Source organism: Mytilus californianus, unplaced genomic scaffold (genome assembly GCF_021869535.1).
Source record: "Mytilus californianus isolate M0D057914Y unplaced genomic scaffold, xbMytCali1.0.p SCAF_6, whole genome shotgun sequence".
NCBI classification, from domain to species: domain Eukaryota; kingdom Metazoa; phylum Mollusca; class Bivalvia; order Mytilida; family Mytilidae; genus Mytilus; species Mytilus californianus.
The window spans coordinates 54,460,329-54,480,238 of record NW_026262712.1 but is presented as its reverse complement, the minus strand read 5'-3'; the positions used below and the strand labels follow the sequence as shown (position 1 = coordinate 54,480,238).

General features: G+C 31.8%; 1 protein-coding gene across 2 annotated transcripts in view; it reads right to left on the bottom strand.

Moving 5' to 3' along the window:
• Window positions 1-9,719: 9,719 nt before the first annotated feature.
• The window catches only part of LOC127705674 (uncharacterized), a 46,745-nt gene continuing 36,554 nt past the window's right edge, over window positions 9,720-19,910 (bottom strand). For both annotated transcript variants that reach the window (XM_052210016.1, XM_052210015.1), the window contains exons 4-6: window positions 19,483-19,701; window positions 13,627-14,061; window positions 9,720-11,694 (exon numbers count right to left, since the gene is read on the bottom strand). In XM_052210016.1, coding sequence (XP_052065976.1) covers window positions 10,685-11,694; window positions 13,627-14,061; window positions 19,483-19,701 — 1,664 coding nt within the window. In that variant the 3' untranslated portion in view covers window positions 9,720-10,684. The remainder of the gene's footprint in view (window positions 11,695-13,626; window positions 14,062-19,482; window positions 19,702-19,910) is intronic.

The window sequence follows — 19,910 nt, the reverse complement described above, 5'->3', positions numbered from 1 at the left end:
AACACTTTGTTAACCTCTTCATATTGTGTTTTCGTAAATTGATGTCTGTTGAAACCTACAATATTCGAGTTGGTTTAAATTGAATATCCGTGACATTATTTTTCTACATTTAATGATCAATAGATTTTTATGCATCTGCATCTTAAGTATTTAGTATGACAAATGAAGCATCATTTACAACAATTGATTTCCGTTTTAAACAACAAATAAACTTTACTGAAGGAATATTAGCTGTAATTCGATGATAAATATCCCATAAAATTAATACTTTAATTAGGGTTAGACTTTTAAATTGCTAATGGTTAACATGCAGACAGTACAATATGCGTCATTCGTTATAAACATGCAGCATGTTATGTCAATATTTACTTCCCTTTGCATGAGTTTATTAGCTTTGTTTTTCGTGTAGGGTTGTACTCCAGCTAAACAGACGGAATGGAAAATTGTCGTTTCCTCCAACATGTTCAAAAGCTTAAAGGAACAAAGTATTGAATTGATACAGGAAGAAACTGCTTATGATTATACTCTGTGTGAAAGTGGCGCAAGTTTTGTGTTCTAATTTGGGAGATAATTCATCAAACAAATCGATTTATAATGAACAATTTCATTTTATGGCCAAAGTTATTGTTGAAATTCACGGTCGTCGTTTTTCCATCTGTTAACGAAATAAAATCAAAAATTTTTACAGACATTGAAAAATAATGTGAGTTGCATTGTTTATTTCAATAGCAATATGTTACTTGTCTATAAATTGTTCAGTGAAAATAATTACTGTGTACAATTTCACATTGTTTCTTAGGCCTGACGTCAAACGAGGTATAGAGTCTTCATGTTCATGGTACTTTTTGATCAATTAAAAATGATACATGTATTTGTATACTACCAAATTGTATTTATTTCATGTTTTGGAAACCTAAGATCATAGTACAAATTAGCATGTGTTATTGGTGCTCTGTAAGAGTTGTTCGTAGAAAGAACCTTTAAGAAACCCACAAGACATAAAGTAGACATTTTCATGGTAATTTGCTTTGAGGAATTTGCCAATGCATGTAATGCACGAAACAAACACAAAATGTTCACATAAAATTTATGAAATTAATTCGAGTTCACAAAAACAATACTGCAAACGTATTACACGTATTTGTTAATATTTTATTATAGTACATATGAACTCGTCCAATTCATAACAAATGACTTTCTATTTTCTAAGCAACATCAAGTTCAAAAATATATATTTCAAACAAAATAAAAGTGTAAAAATTACTTTTATCGAGAAATCAGGTGGGAATGGACAATGTAAAAGTATACAGACATTAAATCAACAAATAGTTTCAATAAAAAACTTCTGTTGTAAGATTAATATTTGTTTATTTACAAAACAACCAAAAAATATTTCTGTGTTTTGTCTAGATAATATTTTTTGTATAATATTGTTTTATCACTCTAAACTTAAACCATGCAAGTCAATAAAGTAATAAAAATATTCACACATATCTTGAAAGTCGATATATTTTTATAATAGTCGTAATAGTAAGTGCGTTTTCACCTTATTTCACTTAACGTACACGAGGGGCAAGATCAACATCTGTTTTCCATTATAAGTCCCTTTACTCTAAACAGTTATAGAATATTTCAATTGATTCCGTAAAACGTATCTATCACTATTCAAATGCAATTACCATAAAATTCTAGCATGTATCTAGAAACAATGTTATTCGAAAAAAACATCAAGATAAGACCTTGCAGACCTGGACTTTTTATATGCTTTATAGTTTATATTTTAGTGATACACATGACAACATAACAAACTGATATAACGTAGTATTATTGTTCAGGTGATTATGATTTTGGCACGATGTTGGCTGCTGTATCCAAATTCTTGACATTTTTACCTATTATGCCTGTTTGTTTTGCTCGCTCATTGTTGTCAATATAATAGAATTCTATATGACTGTCATACAAGTGAGAGGTTTAGATAGCTATAAAACCAGGAGCAATCCACAATGTTCTTCATGATGAAATGCGTGTACCAAGTCAGGAATATGACAGTTGTTTTCCATTCGTTTGATGTGGTTGAGCTTTTGATTTTGCTATTTGATAAAGGACTTTCCGGTTTGAATTTTCCTTGGAGTTCGGTTGTTTTGTTATTTTACTTTTCATAATATAACAGAACAGAATTCTAAGGTTAAATGTTTAACGTTGTAATTTTCGCAATATCATTATACTGAATTAAGCGAAAATAGGAAAAACATTAGGTTTGATATAAAAGTGCAAATTTATATTTTTTCAAAGAAAATGATCATTATATTTCTTGCCTATTATGCCATAAAAAATCAACTTAACACCTAATATTGTGTTATGTCTTACCGTTTATGGTTTGAATTCTATTTTTTTTTCTGCATATGTATGTAAAAGTTAAGATAATTAATCAGCTAGTTTATTCAAATGATTTTTAGTTTAAAGCAACTATATGCACAGGCTTTTTTTCTGTTTTACACAGTTTTGATTTAGAAGAAAAACCGACATGGTTAGAAAATAAAGTTCAATCTTTATATTCTTTTCATGGTTAGAAAATACATAAAATAACACCATTACAAACTCAATCTCAATTCTATAATTGTGATGAAATAAACGTCACAAAAAATACGTCACGTTTTGTGGCGTTAAGACATTCGTGTGACGCACAGTATATAATTCTATTGTGGTGTCCTGGTGTACTGTCGTAAATTTATGGAAGGTGTCCGTTGTTATTCTGTGGTTTACATGCTGTAATGTACTATTATATTATTTATTTGTGTATTTCTCTGTCCTGGGTGTTCTTGCGTTTATTTGTACTGTATTCCTGTCTCGAAATGTTGTCATTTTAGCGGTATTTTTAACATTGCCATATAAGAGGGAGGTTTGGCTAGCCATTAAACCAGGTTCAACCCACCATTGTTGTTTCTTAAAATGTCCTGTACCAAGTCAGGAATATGGAAGTTGTTATCAATTAGTCCGTTTCTATGTATGTTGGTGTTTGTTTTTGTAGCAGTTCAGTGTGTCTGTTGTTCCGTTGTTTTCCTCTTATAGTTGATGTGTTACCCTCGGTTTTGGTTTGTGACCCGGATTTTTTTTTTCGCTTAATCGATTTATGACTATTGAACAGCGGTATACCACTGTTTCCTTTATTTATGGCATGCACCCTCTTCTTTTTGACATTGCGATCTAGTGAAGCATGGTATGCAAATGAATTTTGTTTACACTGTACATTTTGTCGTAGTTAAATATTAATAATCACACGGTAAAAATCACTTTCTTACCGTTCCACTGCTGTTCATTTACTGTATATAGTAGACGGCACATTACAAGTCACTATCACTTAGAATCTCAAATGCACTTAAAATGACTACTCTCCATTAAAAAGACAAATTATACAAGCTAGATAAATGTATAGTGTTATCATTAATTACAGTAGTAGAACATCCCTAAGTATGCGTTTGCTAACAGGAGTTCAGCAAATATCTCAAACATCAAAATGTTAATACTACACAATTATGTGTATGTAACATTACAGGACAATGACATTGTTTTTACCAGTTGTTGAACAAATGAAGTTATAAGTGGAATGTTTTGGATAGTAACAATACCGGATGAAAACAAGACGCAGACGATACCAAGGGGATATTCCAACCTCATTAGCCGAAGAGACACTGACAAAGCCATTACAAAAAATGCAAATAAGTCCTTAAAAACCTTAGACTGAGCAACATGAACTCCTGACAAATGTATAAAGATAAAGTGTTATATTAAATTCTTAACATTAGACGCAAGATATGAAAGGATGTTTTTATCAAAGATTTTCGATTTAGAGAAACGGGATACGTTAAGGTTGTGGATTTACATATGTACAATTCAGAAAATCGTGATGTCTTTTCAATGTAAACCTTATATGCAAAGTAAATCTAAGATCATATACCATAATGCGTACATTATTTCATCTACCATCAAGATATCAATATCAATAATTGACTGTTCTATTTTACATATGCTTGGAAATGTCTGCAAAAGGAAATTTTCTAGTTGTTGTTTGCAAATATAACAAATAATTGATCTGAGTGGTATACACTCATTTTATTTCTATCTTTGAAAAATAATTCATAGTATAGCCATGTAATGATTACAATCAGAACTCTAATCTCTATCCAGTAATATGTAAGTATTAAAGAAGACGGATACATATAAGATTTATATTGCTTGATTTGTAAATCTGTGTTCAATGTTCTATTATCATTGTAGTTTTCGTTCTGTATTCTTTAATCAAAAATGCGTAGACTAAAAGAAGATTATGTTAGATATTAGTACATACTACACGAATCACAAATACTATGTGTGTACTAAACAAAACAACATCGAAAGGATAAAGAAGATTGGACCTTTAGCTCCATATATGTGATATAATAAATCTATTTGATGAACTTAAACTGGCTAAGACAAGGTTTGAATGAATTGAAGATAAAAAAAAACTGAATAGAAAATAGAAGATAGTAACAGTGAGTTGTTATTTGAAACAGACAAATAAAAACAAAGTGATTTCACTCTTACATATGTGTTTAGTGAAATGTTTTTTTTAATCTGTCAAACGTTTAAAAACGCGCATATTTATCGATAATTTTAGCATGTTATTATACTTTTGTTTTATATTCGAAAAGTCATAAGAATCGTTCAACACTTCTATCAATAATTCAGGACAAAAAATTCGACACAAAATACTGATATTTTACCGAAACCTATCCACTGGAAAAATATTAAATAAAAATATATCATCGCTTGGTAAATTACATTCATCATTGTCGTCTATTCCACATGGTTTACTTTATTCTCAAGTTGTAAATGTGAGCGACTCATTTTGAAGACTGTTTAATGAGTTGGGTATCTAAAAATTGCAATTTTACAAAACTAAACTAACTACAAGAGTCTGTATACACTATTATAAAGTAAACACGAAGTCAAAAACTTAAAAGCGTATCGCTATTTAGTTATTACACTTTGGAATTGCTTCATTACTAAACTATTTTGTCAAATTAAACACGAGACCACATTTAAACATTAAATTTGCTTACTTCAGTTTTGAGAATTTATACAATTTTTTCAAAAACTTTGGTTGGTTTTTTCCTAACTTTTGTGTGACACAACTTTACCATTTGAAGAAATAATAAATGTTGTTACAACAAATATATATACCCTACGTCGATACATCATTTACAACCTTTGATGTCCTATGTGTTAAGAGTGGAGTCTTTGCGCCATCACATTTGATCGTTTAAGACAGCCTTTACAGTATAAAATACAGTGATCGAGTATTTGTAACAAACTTTCAATCACTTCATTTGAACTTTGGTGGATAGTTGTCTCATTGGCGATCATACGAAATCTGCATATTTTTATATAAATACTTATTATGTTACATTTCTCGTTTTTAATATATATATCTTAAAAAATATCTGATTTTACAACGAAATAAAATCGAAATATTTCTTATGTGAAAGTTGTGCTGTGAAAATGAATTCTTCCAATTAAAACCGATTTAATGTACGGGTTGTTTCAGTATATTTGTAATTTTGTATATTTTGAGTATTGGCAGGTTTTCTTAGATTTGTAGTTTGGAATGCTCAAATAGTCTCAATCTGTCTAGATCTATAGCAATATAGTATAACTAAGTTTTGTTTAACCGACTCACCTACTTATTTATTATAATATAAAATAACTGCACCAGGAATGTTTCCCCTGTGTCTGATAACAGTTACCAGATACAAATGCTAGATAGCACTGGGTTTTAACTTTCTAGGGGCAACACTACAGGTGCCATTATTGTTACAGGAACAGAAAACCCTTATGGAGCAACTGATTTCACCAACGGATTTTCTTGGTTGTATGTTGCCCGGCACTTGTAAATCCATTTTCAACTGAATCGGTAATTTTAATCTGAACAGCTCTTAAAAAAGTAAACAATAAATAATTAAGTCATGTAATTAATCAGTCAATTTTCAAACCTACGCACTTTAGTAAATGTAGTACTGTTTGGACAATTTGCTTTCGTTCAATTAAGGCATATTCGAGCTATGTTCAGACTGTTCCGTATTCATTATTTACCTGTATAAAACAACAACGCACTGAAATGTCTGACAAGCCACTATATAATACTGATTTGACTGCAAGGAACATAAATGTTTTTAGTTTAATTCTTTTCGTGTGATTTAAAGATAAAAATTACCGTTTAAGAATAAAATTCATTTACTGGTGCAGTCTTTTGTTTTTTGTTTAATGTTGTATGGGTTGTTGTATGTTTATTTTATTTTTTCCGGCCATGATGTTTTTTTCGACTAAGGATTTTGACTGCCGCTTTAGCATCGTCTGCTATATCCCTCCTGAAAAATAGAGGCCAAAGATACCAAAGTGACATTCAAGCTCATAAGTCGAAAATAAACTGACAATGCCATGGCTAAAAAAAGAAAAAGACAAACAGTCAAACAACAGTACACAAAATACATAGAAAACTAAAGACTGAGCAAAACGAACCCCACATAAAACTGGGTGTGATCTCATGTGCTCCAGAAGGGTAATCAGATCCTTCTTTACGTGTGGCTACTACCTAGTTGCTCATGTAAGTGCAAACCCGGTGATAAGTGTAATTCGGTCGGTAACTTCGGGGGAAAGGGAGGGGATTGTAGTTACGACAATTGGAACATATCCGTCGTCATCTGTGAAACGGATATTCCATAACGGTCAACCAACTTGGAACTCTTGGTTTAATAGATTCCTTGTGATCAGCAACCCTCTATCAAGGACATCATGATAGGAAATACACGCCCTGGAATACCCTATCAGCTTGGAGATATATACTCCGTATGAAGGCGCTGCTGGAATGTTGCTACATAGAAATGGAACGTTCACAATTAGAAAGCTGGAATCATCTCTTTTGTCGTAAAGTTTTGTTTTCAACCGACCCTCATAATCAATTTCTAGATGTAAGTCAAGATATGAGGCAGATTTTACTGTATCTTTTGTTTCCTTTATTTCAAATTCGATGGGATATAAAGGAACAAGTCGGCAAAAAAGAGCACAGTTGGTGCCCATGGAAATGCCAATTGTTTGTTGAAAAACACGTAACCTCAACATAACAAATATGTTGTCAATCAAGAAATCAAGCATCTTGATAATGTCAGTTTCAAAGAATGTTTTGTTTGAATCAGAATGATTTTTTACAAAGTAAGATTTATCCATCCCTAATACAAGATACTTATTATGTTGGCCATTATTTTTTATGAAACTAAACAAGACCAACGCTTTCAATCTGTCTTATAATTTTGAATAGGTAATACTTGTTGTTTGGGGCTTTATCTGCGGGATCAACAACATATTTGTCTTGGGGGTAGAGCAGTTGTTTTGAAACATTTGGGTCTTTAAAGAATGATATAGCATGAGTATTTATAGACCCATTCAGTTTTTTTTTTAATTCTGATCTGTATCAACAACCTCACAGTCATAATCCATTGGAAAATAGTATCTACGTGTTTTTCTTGCGTTAAACCCATTGCCTGACATAACCCTAGACTGATTCTATCAGTATTTTGAAGTTGTGTTTCCAATTGATGGAGATAGACTCACGATATTTCTGGCATTTGCATAACACATTTCGCGGAGAAGTAGTATTGACAATGTTTAGGTCACCAGTAATAACGTGGCCAGCCGGATTATATGAGAAGGGGGAATTAGCACAGGTACAGTCAGGAGGTTTTGACTTGAAGTCAAGATTCTTTAGATCCTGAAAAAACGTATTTTTAATTGAAAATGTAAGTTGAAATTGGTTTGGGGTAGGTATAAGAAATGGTACAGACTGGTCTTTTAAATAGGGAGATATTTTTTGGAGTGAACTGATTTATGTTAAAGGATGTTGCCGAAGTTGATGGCATCGATATCATTGATGGCAAAGGAAAGTTTTAGAAAGAATATTTTCTCCTTTTTATCATTTTCAATGCGAACTAGTTTGAACAGTTTGTGACTAGCAATATCTGAGATGATAGCTGAAAATTTGTATTGGTTTGAATTGGGGTTTGTAACAATGGTTTTCAAACATAAGTTGTAGAAATAATGAAGTATTGATAGGGATAACGCATAAAGTTTCGTCCAAATGAAATGAATACCCAACAACTGAAGCTAAAACTGACAATAAATTGAAAAATACTCTAACGTCAATGTCCCGTAAATGTCTCAATATTAGTTTGTCTTTCGGCAACAATATCCCTGTATATTCTACCTAAAAATATCGTGCATATAGTGACTGACTGTTTTATAGTACTTTAGTCATCTACATTTTCTAGAATACACTAAACCTCTCGTGTTTTGAAACAATTTATCAATACACAACTTTCCCATTAAACCTACGTACTTCAGATGACAGTATAGATCTAATGAAGACAAATGAAATTTTGCAAAAACCATTTATATAGCTATATCTTGCTGAAAAAACCTTATTGATGTAAAACTTGAATAAGAGTGCCTTAGGGGAAACCATGATGAATCGACACAACACACAATTCAACATTTGTTCAAAACAATTATCGAATTCAAAACAGATTTTCTGATGTTCAATATTTTGAAATATGAAAGGTTATAAGAAGATTGTCATATATGTTATGAAATACTATCCTTACAAGGAGACACGGGACAAATGGATAAATAGGACCTTCAAATTGTTCAGCAAAATACAAGTTTATCAACGCAATATGTTATACTATCACTACTTTTTACATATTCTACAAATGCAGATCAGGAACGGAACATCGAAAGTCCAAAAACATGAAAACACAGGATATAATTTCATGCGTTCGAAGTGATTTTCTGGATTTACTTCCATTAAGAACGCTCAAAGCCGAATGTTTGAAGGCCAAGGGTGTATAAGAAACAGCTGAAGAGCTATATGACCAAATAGCAAATATTCGTCTAAGGTCAACTTTGCCTGAGGGAGTTGAAACCTTAGTTTCTTTATAAATTTAAAATCAAATAGGTGAATATAGTAAAGTGTTTACATTTGTATATGTATAATCTATCGATAAAAAGGATTTAACAAATAAATTTTAGGGTACAAACTTTTGGAAAAATAATGATAAAGCCTTTGTTTTTTTTCTTTAAGAACTAGGTCTGTTTTTTTCTTATGGCACACAATCTTTTCCGTTAACCCTTCAGAGACCTTGGGTTTTTAGCATGACAACAATCGCACTGCAGGTATCAATATATTTAATGTATTGTATAGTAGTAAGGTCTTTTTGAAGAAATGTATAAATGTGATCAGTCGGCAAACTCATTCAAACATTGAATAGAATTCCAAGTATGTTATGATTAGTTTATGATTGAGTTAACACATGAATTGATTTCGTAAAAACAAGCTGTATTTTTCATTAATCCAATATAATTGTCTTAAGAATTTATCTCAAATGAATATAAATGAATAGCTACAAAATTATTTTGGATTCCTAAATATTAACTCTCGCAACGTCACTAAAAGGAATCAAATGATGAGTATTTTCTTTTAATTTTAATGGCGATCACCAATAGAAATCAGGCTAACATCTACTTATTTCATTTATTATATGGTGATATACATCTTCGTTTATATCTATCTACATATGAAGAAATAACTTGGGCCTTTCATCACTTGGTCTGTAACGAGTTTGATACGTAAATTATCATGACGTCTTTATTCATACTATCTATATGCTATAAATTTGTCATTTACATATCAAAGGTTATTGCGTTACCTCGGCTTCCTTTGTTTTACTGAAAAAATAAAACTGACTCCTCTTGAAAACCCTAATCCGTAGGCAAAACGGTACCTTTTTTCAAATGAGTCATCACTGAAACAGTTGCCAATGTCTTTTCAATTTCGTAAGGCATGTTTATTCTGAATATTTATTATTGCAATCGAAAAGCAACATTTCTCAATCCAAGATACTAAGTAACTCGTATGAACGATACTGAATAAAACAGAAATACCAATTCGAGTGTAGAGATATTTCTTATTTACATCACCGTTCAAAAATAAAAACAATTCTACAGGTTTACACGGCAGATTCTTACTTAAACCTCTAAAATGTTTGAGGTTCCCTTCTAAACAACGATTTGTCATTCATTGTCGTAGTTTTATTTTGATTTCAATTGAAATGCTTTAATTCATCTGCACCGAACATTTAAATGTTTTTGCGATATATTGTTTCTCTGCACCTTTTATTTTCACAATGACAAACAACTGTAATAAATCATGTATTTATAGCAAAAAAGTAATTTCAGATTATTTAGAAAATAGGTATGTCTACATAATAATTAGGGATAACACGGATATAAAAACACTAGAAAAAATGATGGTGCAAACATAAAAAAAGTAAACTAACAAAAATACCGAACTCCAAGAAAAATTCAAAACTAAATGTTCCTTATCAAATGGCAAAATCAAAAGCTCAAACACATCAAACGAATGGGAAAAACTGTCATGTAAGAAAGGAATTTTGTTATTGTTGACAAAACCAAAAAGTCGAACAAATAATTTAATAGTACTGAAACATAAAGTTCTTCTTTCATGCTAAATGTCACGTTATCTGGTTGGCGAGCTTATGGAAGAAGTATTTTGTGTCAATTTACTGCAATAATAGTTTTATGATACAAACGGTCTTATTTTAGTGTTGCGTATCTGCCGTCGCCTACGTAAGATTTCTAGCAACAAAAACGTTGATATAACAGCAATGACTGCAAATATGGCTGTGCATAAGGATACTATCACAGCTATTAAATATGTGTTTAGAACACTATCATCGTCCGGTATCTCCTCGTACATAAACGGGAATATCAAACGGTTGTTAATTTGTTGAACTGCAGTAGTCTCGTTTTGAGTTGAAGTGTTTGACGTTAAATAGGACAATGATCCAAGTTTTGGCACAGATTGAGCAGATTGGTTTATCAGTGTGTTATTTTGTGACTGTATAATCGTGGAATAAGAAACGGTTACGTTTTCAATATAAGCACCAGAAACGTTGTTTATAGAATGTGTTGAAGATAAATTGTCATTTGGCACAGAAGTTTTCTCAACTAAGGTGTTTGTCGAAACGCTAGTTTCCTCGTTAAAATTAGGTGTTTGCGAAAAAACGAATATGTCGCAATTTGTCTTGTCTAAACTTGTTGACTGGTAATATCTACCATGGCTCAAATTCACATAGTAAAAAATAATGTGTACAGAACTATTTTCTGATAGTAAGAAATAGATGCCATCCGAAATAACACTGATTTCAAAACTGGCAGTCGTTTTATTTTGATCTACATCTGATGTATTGAATGTTTGAACGGTTTTCCCTTCCATATTATATAGACTGATACTGTGGATGCCATTTTCGGTTACAAGGTAACCACAAACGTTGTTGGTGCAATTGAAAATCGTCACATATAGACAATTATTAAATTGTTCTGCTGGGAAAACACTTAAGATATTCGTTGCTGTACGATTCGTGTCTGTTGTTAGGTTCAAAGTGCTGAAAACTGACACATGTGTCGAAGAAGTCATGTGAACGTCACGTGCATGAGAAACATTTATCATTTTACGTTCAAAAGCTTTTAAGTTAATTGTCTTCAGTCCATCCGGCAAATGCAGCTTTAATAGGCCATCTTCATACCCTATAAGTAGAAAACAGAGTTTGTTACCTTTCGAAGTGTCATATTCAAATGCATTAACGTTTGCCATTTACTAAATTATCCAACTGCATATAGATTTCTATTTTGATGCCATATTTTTGTCTTTCAATTGCTTTTAAATTATACCGTGACAGAAAAACATTTTAATTTCATGGAAATGTAGCTATCGAGTTTTTAATGCATGTGTACCAAACAATGTTTTTGTATGTAGTAAGAAGTATTAAAGAGTTATTTCAGTTGCAATCTTAAATTGTTTGGATGTCATTGTATTACTTTCTAGCGAGATTTGACATAATTGGAAGTTTCTGATTCTATTGAAAATAGAGTTTTAAATTAAGTGACATCGACATTATATGAGGCTCGTTGTATCCTTCCTTTTGACGGGTAGTTACTTTCTATCGTTTTATTTAAATGCTACTGGTGAAATTAAAAAGGGTCTTTTGCGTATTGTTTGTTTAAAAAAGGAAAGACAATTTCACAAAATTTACTGGAATACTTTGAATGTAGTGTCCATAGGAAATACTTCTATTAAATCTCGATTATTGCCTTGAGAAAAATATTTGTATTGGCAACACACATTTTGGTCCGTCATTTGCAAATATATGAATTGAATATTAACCCCGTTTTTATCGAATCGCCATTTAGGAGTTTTTTAATGGTCAACAACATGAAAAAGGTGGTAGTGCATTGTTTAATGATAGACTTACATCTGCAAACAAAATAACAGAAAACAGCAGAAGAAATACTTCATTCAAATCCTATATATCGTGGAAAACAAACTATGACCAACTCAAACATAACGAATAGACAAAACCACATAACACTACACAGAAAAACTCAAAATTGAGTAACACAAACTCAATCAAAAACCGGGGATGAACGCAGGTTCTCTAATAGGGTAAGCATTCTCTGCTAGACTTGTGCCATCCGTCGTGTTGGTCATTATAAATAAAAAATCAAGTGATATGTCGCATTCGTTGATGTACGAATCTACAAAAAGAGGATTAAATTTGGCTACGACAATTTGACAATATTTGTGACATAAATATACAAAATCATGATGGCGTCCACAAAATCTCAGACCAGATGGATTCAACTTCATTATGAAATCTTGGTTTACAAGCTTTATGAAGCAACAAACGTCTAGCAAACACATCAGGATGGAAAACAAGAGCTCAGAATCAATTGGGGGATATATAATCTATATGCAGGTACTTCTGGAATGTAGCTACATAGAAATGGAATGTTAACAATAAGAAATTGTAATCATCTGTTTTGTCGTATTGTTAAGTTCTAAAGCCACCCTCATTGCCAATTTTCAGTTGTAAGTCATATCACAAAGCAGACTTGAAGGTACCTGTTGCATCTTTTTTTTCAAACACATTGTGATAGATACGACCAAACGTTGAATTGTTGGTGAGAGGATACAGTTTATACACCGGAATGCGATTTAAAAGTAACCCATGCTAGCTAATTTTCTTTCTTTTGTAAGAGCCTATGTTTGAAAACCGCCTTCTACGAAAAATAGTGCTAGTTAACAAGAAAAGAACACATTTGGTTTGAATAGGAATTCTGAATATCTGAAATTCAGTATAGCTCATGAACTGGTTGTTTTTTCGGCATACCGAGTTTGATAACTTACATTGGTTAATTTTCCATTGTAGAAACAAGTTTCATCGTAATCTTTAACAAGAAATGAAAGAAAGGTTTGTTTGTTGTGGAAAACATCGGATACTCAGAGTATATTATATCAATAATGGGAAACTTATTTAGTGCAATTGTCCATGGCAAAAACTTAGTTATTCTGAAGACTGAAATTTATTATTTCAACAAATAAGCCCATCGCCACGGTGCAATATGTTGTGTTGTGTTGTATTGTTTATTTTCGGGTCGTGTGGTCTATAAATGACTCACCTAAAACTTCCAAGAAGGCACTTTCTACATTAGGTATATGCATCATAAATTCCTTTCCATTCTTCTCCATAGGAGGAATCATTTCCCAAACAATATCGTCATTTTGATCACAGACAATGTTTCTGGTTATATCTACGTTACTATAAATAATTCCGATTCTGCCCGATGCATTTATCTGATAAACATCGGACGAATTTGGATCAAAAGTTATAGTATTTCCGACATCAAGTCTATGAGCTTCAATCACTGTGTTATTTATGCTACTGATAGTCACGCTAGTATTAGCCTCAGTACCATAAACTGTCACAAAATAATCTTTGTCACTGTAAACTATATAATTCCTTCCTAACGAATTTGAATCAAGTAGATGTAGTACATCACCGTACTCGCACCGAATCTTTGCCGATACTGTGTCATTGACATTCCATGTAAAAACTGAAATAAAAAGTAATGTAAATGTAAAGGAATACAGAAATAATGTGAATGTGAAGAAATTAAATAAATAATGTAAGTGTGAAGGAATAACAGAATTAATGTAAATGTGATGGAATTACAGAATTAATGTAAATATGAAGGAATTACAGAATTAATGTAAATGTGAAGGAATTGCAGAAATAATGTAAATGTGAAGGAATTACAGAAATAATGTAAATGTGAAGGAATTACAGAAATAATGTAAATGTGAAGGAATTGCAGAAATAATGTAAATGTGAAGGAATTACAGAATTAATGTAAATGTGAAGGAATTGCAGAAATAATGTAAATGTGAAGGAATTACAGAAATAATGTAAATGTGAAGGAATTGCAGAAATAATGTAAATGTGAAGGAATTACAGAAATAATGTAAATGAGAAGGAATTACAGAAATATCTTTACGTAAAGCTGTTGATAAGTAGCTTCACTCTGTCTGGTTCAAAGCTTTCAGTAATTACAAGTACAAGTTATACCTTCAAAGGACACAATTCACATTGAGTAACCATCCATACTAGATCAACATACAAGTTTAAAAGGTTTAAACCACCATTTTCTTGGGAAAATGCCTGTACTAAGTCAGGAATATAACAATTGTTTCCCATTCGATCTGTTGATAAACGTTCGATTTTGTCAGTTTTTATGGACTTCCCCTTTTTGAATTTACCTTTGAGTTTAATATTGCTTTTAATACTATTTTAAATACAAAACCATAAGTTCTTTAACTTATAATAACATTAAGAAATAACAAGATAACCCATGAAGGAGTTTCTGACCCGAAACAGACACAACATGCACCTTACAGCGGGGTTTCACCAATATTTTTGGATCTCAAGTTATCGCTTTTACGAAATTGAATGTACAAAAGCAACGAATTGAAATCGCGGTTATTTTGTGATTTGATGAGTTTAATGAAAATATGTGATACCGTTAACTTAAACGTTTTATATCCGATATTATCTTTTAGCCACAGATTGGCAAAAGTCCTTTCAATTCAGCCCACGGAACGGAAAGTGCTATGTTATTTTTTAAAAGCGTTGTTTTATTGTCTCATTAAAAGCTATACCCATCCAATAAACGTTCACAAAAAGATGACGATTTGGGGAATTTGGTATACTCTGAGTATTAACTCATTTTTAATGTCTATAGATATAAGTAGATGTGGTATGAGTGCCGATAAGACAACTCTCCATCCAAGTCAACATTTATAAAAGTAAACCAATATAGGTCAAAGTACGGTCTTCAACCCGGAGCCTTCGCTCACACCGAACAGCAAGCTATAAAGGGCCCCAACTTATTACTAATGTTAAACCATTCAAACGGGAAAACCAACGGTCTAATCTATATAAAAAACGAGAAACGAGAAACACTTATGAACCACATCAACAAACGACAACTACTGAACATCAGATTCCTGACTTAGGACAGGTGCAAACAATTGCAGCGGGTTTAAACGTTTTAATGGTACCAAACCTTCACCCTTCTCTGAAACAATAGTGTTACATCACAACATAGAAAGACACACTATAAAATATCAATTGAAATGGCTTAACTCAATCAAAAGACATATTAACACCAGTGAACATACACTGAACAAATAAATTTGATCTATGATACAATGTAAATACAAAATAAATAAACTAAGGGAAGAATAATTAAAGTAACATGTTATACCGCTGTGAAATGTTAAACAATTTAAGAAAAACAATATGCTTGAACCAAAATATCAGCCATTTGCAATTACTTTAAACACAGGTAAATGAAAATAATTTTGTTGTTAGGTATACGTGTACAGTTCAAATGGAGAAAGGAAATATTTTTACAAGATAAATAATTTTGATGTTCATAGTACGAAGAAGTGAAATTTTTTACAACTGCTCCTACCAGAAAATAGAGTACTACCTTTCGAATTGTTCTAGCTATTTTTCAAGTGATTTCAGAAGCAGAAAACGCAGTTTAATGAAATCAGTGCATGTGTCCGCTGTAATTGAACTTTTTTTTATTCAAAGGACGATGTGTTTTGTTTTGAATGAAAACAACGTCCATTGATTATAAATAAATGTCAATTTACCGGAATAAAAAAGTCATTTATCTGAATCTCTGTGGGAATTAGTTTGTATCCTTTCTGGTTTTGGCTTTCGACTGCAAATACGTGTCTTCTAGATCGTATAATTATGTTGAAGACAATACCGTATAATTTTCCAACCTTCACGTATTCAAACATGATTTAATTATAATTGATACAGCAGTCTAACCAGTCATTTTAATGGATAATTTATACCCCACAAAAAAAGATTTTCATTTAATTGGGTTCTGATAGATTAATTGATGTTGGTCTTTCGACCACTGACTATTAAGGTTCATTTGGGAAACGATCTAATTATTTCGTAGTAACAGGCTATTAAATATCTAATGAATTATTAGCATGATTAGAGAAAAAGCTTGTTCGTGCAAAGAAATAACTTATTCGTTAATTTATTGTTATCTATTTGTTTTTTTGTTTTCTTCTTTTTTTGGCCTTTGGAGTATACGGGACATGATTAAAAATTAAGGAAGTTGAACACAAATTTCATTTTCATGTGCATTGATAAGTATAGATTATTATATGGCATTTTCCATATCAGATCCTTTATCGGACCTAGGTCATGATATCAGCCCAAGAGCCAACAGGCTCGAGGGATGATATCATGAACGAGGGCCGATGAAGATTTTGATATGAAAAATGATATGTAATGATCTTTTTATCATATACCTCGGCAGAAGAAATACATACAAGAACTAATTTTTAAACTTTGAAAAAATGCATGTTATTTTATCGTTTGTTTTGCATTACTCAAAATATATTTTCCTGTTTCCTAATATTTGTTTTTTTTTTTTCTATCCTAATTTGTTAAGTTTTTTCACTCAAAACGTACCATTGAGGTGTATTTTCCGGAATTTTTCGAGTGACGTCGAATTGCCATCGAAATTTAATGCTATAATCATACTAAAAAAATTATAAGGTATTTGCTCTAAGTATATGATAATGAAATTGAGAATGGAAATGGGAAATATATCAAAGAGACAACAACCCGACCATAGAGCAGACAACAGCCGAATGCCACCAATGGGTCTTCAATGCAGCGAGAAACTCTCGCACCCGGAGGCGTCCTTCAGCTAGTATAGATTATTACATGTCATTTTTCATATCAGACCCTTTATCGGCCTTAGGTCATGATATCAGCCCAAGAGCAGTAACCTCAATTTATAAATACATAGCATATAACAATGTTTATCACATATTTGTTACGATAAAATTGGGTTTTGCATATGTAATAACCGCAAAATTGTCCTACTCATTGCTGCCCGAAGCAAAAAAGTGGTTATTGGTTATTGTGCCCCGATTCCAAATGACGTGACGTCATTGCGTCCTTAACGACAATGGCAAACAATTACGGTGTTTGTATTGAAAATAATTATAATTCTGCTACCATGTCCACTTGTAACAATGTCCAACCAACTATTATCTATTTAGCCCCAGTTATGCCAAATTCTCGCTTTTGTGTACAACCATAATCAAAAATAAGGGGAAATGTTACGAAAAATGTGTTTGCAGTAAATGATAAAAATTAATATAAAATGTTATAAATCTTTTTTAGATTTTACCTGTTATTGTTAATTAAATAGTTTTTTCTCTTATCTGCAGAACTTACATATGTGATAAATAGATTATAACATGTCTTTTCCATATTGGCCCTGGTATCATCCCTCGACCCATATCGACACTCGGCTAAAGCCTCGGGCTGATATGGGAGTCTCGGGATGATACCAGGGCCAATATGGAAAAGGGCATGTTATAATCTATAAATATTAGAATAATACCTCTTAGCTTACTAATACTAAGATATTTTGAGCTTTTTTATTGGATAGACCGAGCGACGGCTTAACCGCAGGGCTTTAATTATACCTACAGTTTAGCACAACATTATGATAATTTCATGGTTGCACAAAAAGTTTAAATTGCTCCCCTCAAGGAATTTACAATCAAGCTGTATATACAAAGTGTATGTTTGAGGCATCATAAATCCTAAACTCAAGCAAAATCAATAAACACTATGTTCTAAAGATGGAGAAAGATTTAAGAGAAAAATTACCTTTCACTTTTTTACATTAGCATTCATGTGCCGGGGAAACGCGACATTTCCCGTTAGAAAATTCATAAATGACTGATTGTTACTGAATTTTTTTATTCAGGAAAAATGAACAACATCCGGTTAATAATAGCTAGGATAATTCATAATACATTGTTGGTTAACCATTGCCCCGTGAAATCAGCATTATATGGCATAATGTCAATTCTTTCATCTATCGCTTCTCTATTGAATAATCATGTAGAAATGATTTAAATGAGACATTAAAAGTTCTAAATTTAATCACTCGAAGACGTTGATGTAGATGTGTCTGTAAATGGTAATTTCTGTGCAAAACAAATGTTAAATATTAAAAATAAAGCATTTGTAATCGATTTTGTTTTTTCTTTATTTCAATCTAATGGGTCAGCTTTAAACTTAAAATGTTGGATCTCAAATGCCAAGTAGAATATGGTAAAGAAAAGTGAAACAAGCACACTATGCTACTTAGTTCACAAAAAAAGTACGAGGTGCTGAATTTAATCTTAAATTCATTAAGGGGTATAATTAAACATAACCTAGTATATGTTTCGAAAAAAAAAACATAGACTTAAAACAACTGAAGGTTTGGTAAATTTGTCTGTAAAAAGACAAAACGCCATCGAGATTTTTTGATACAACTTGATTTTGAATATACGAATATTTTATCTTATCAATTTCCTCCTGGAAATTACATAGGGACAAAACACGATTTTAGCAATTATAAGGGGAGCCGAGACTCCCTTTACCCCTCTACAATGTGCTATTGCATGATGACAATACATTAGGTTTGGAGTTTTTTTTCAAGCGTATAATGGCGTGAGGAGCAGGTATTGAATCATGGTTCGTTCAAAGCACCGGAATTCACCCGGGTTTAAGGGATGGGTTTTCTTTCTAAATCGTATGTTTTTTGTTTAGTGTGTTATTAACTATTGTTGTTCGCCTTTTTTCTTTTGATCATAATATACTCCCTTTTTTGAAAGACTATCTTTTTCTTAAGTTTCTTGATATGCAAACTAAGGACATTTTATTTTTATTGGTTCGTTTTTTTAAACATCTCAGTGAACATACAAAAAAGAATCAGTTTTCTAAAATTTCCCTTTATCTCTAATGACAGAGCATGTGCAATACAATTTACAAAGCTTCATAGCAACTGTTGCGTAAATAAAATCTTTAAACGTACGACTTTCTACTTTTAAGATGATTAAAGATCATAGCTAACATTATTTCTACAAACCTTTTGAAGCATTGAAACCTAGATACTGTTTCAAAGGCATAACAAATGGTGTTTTGTCTAAGATATTATCGTAGGATTCGTTGTAATTAGTTGTCATGGTAGCGTATAAAGCTGTTCTCGAGAAAGACATCATGTTGAATTCAATTACCATATCACAATCTTCACTGCCATCTGAGTACATAGGAAATATAAACTTGTCATTCAAATTGTTGCTCTGGCCTGTTAATAGAAAAATGAAAATATGTCAGATTCCAATGGAGGGCTTTTCCAATCTGAGTTAGAATTTGATAACATTTGTGTAAAATCTTTCTGACATTTTATTGTTTTAAACATTTTTATTTTTCTATTCATAATTGAATGATTAAGACATTGACAACAGTCACTGTTATTTTCTAAAAAAAGTGACAATGGCTGGTGTAACCACGCCA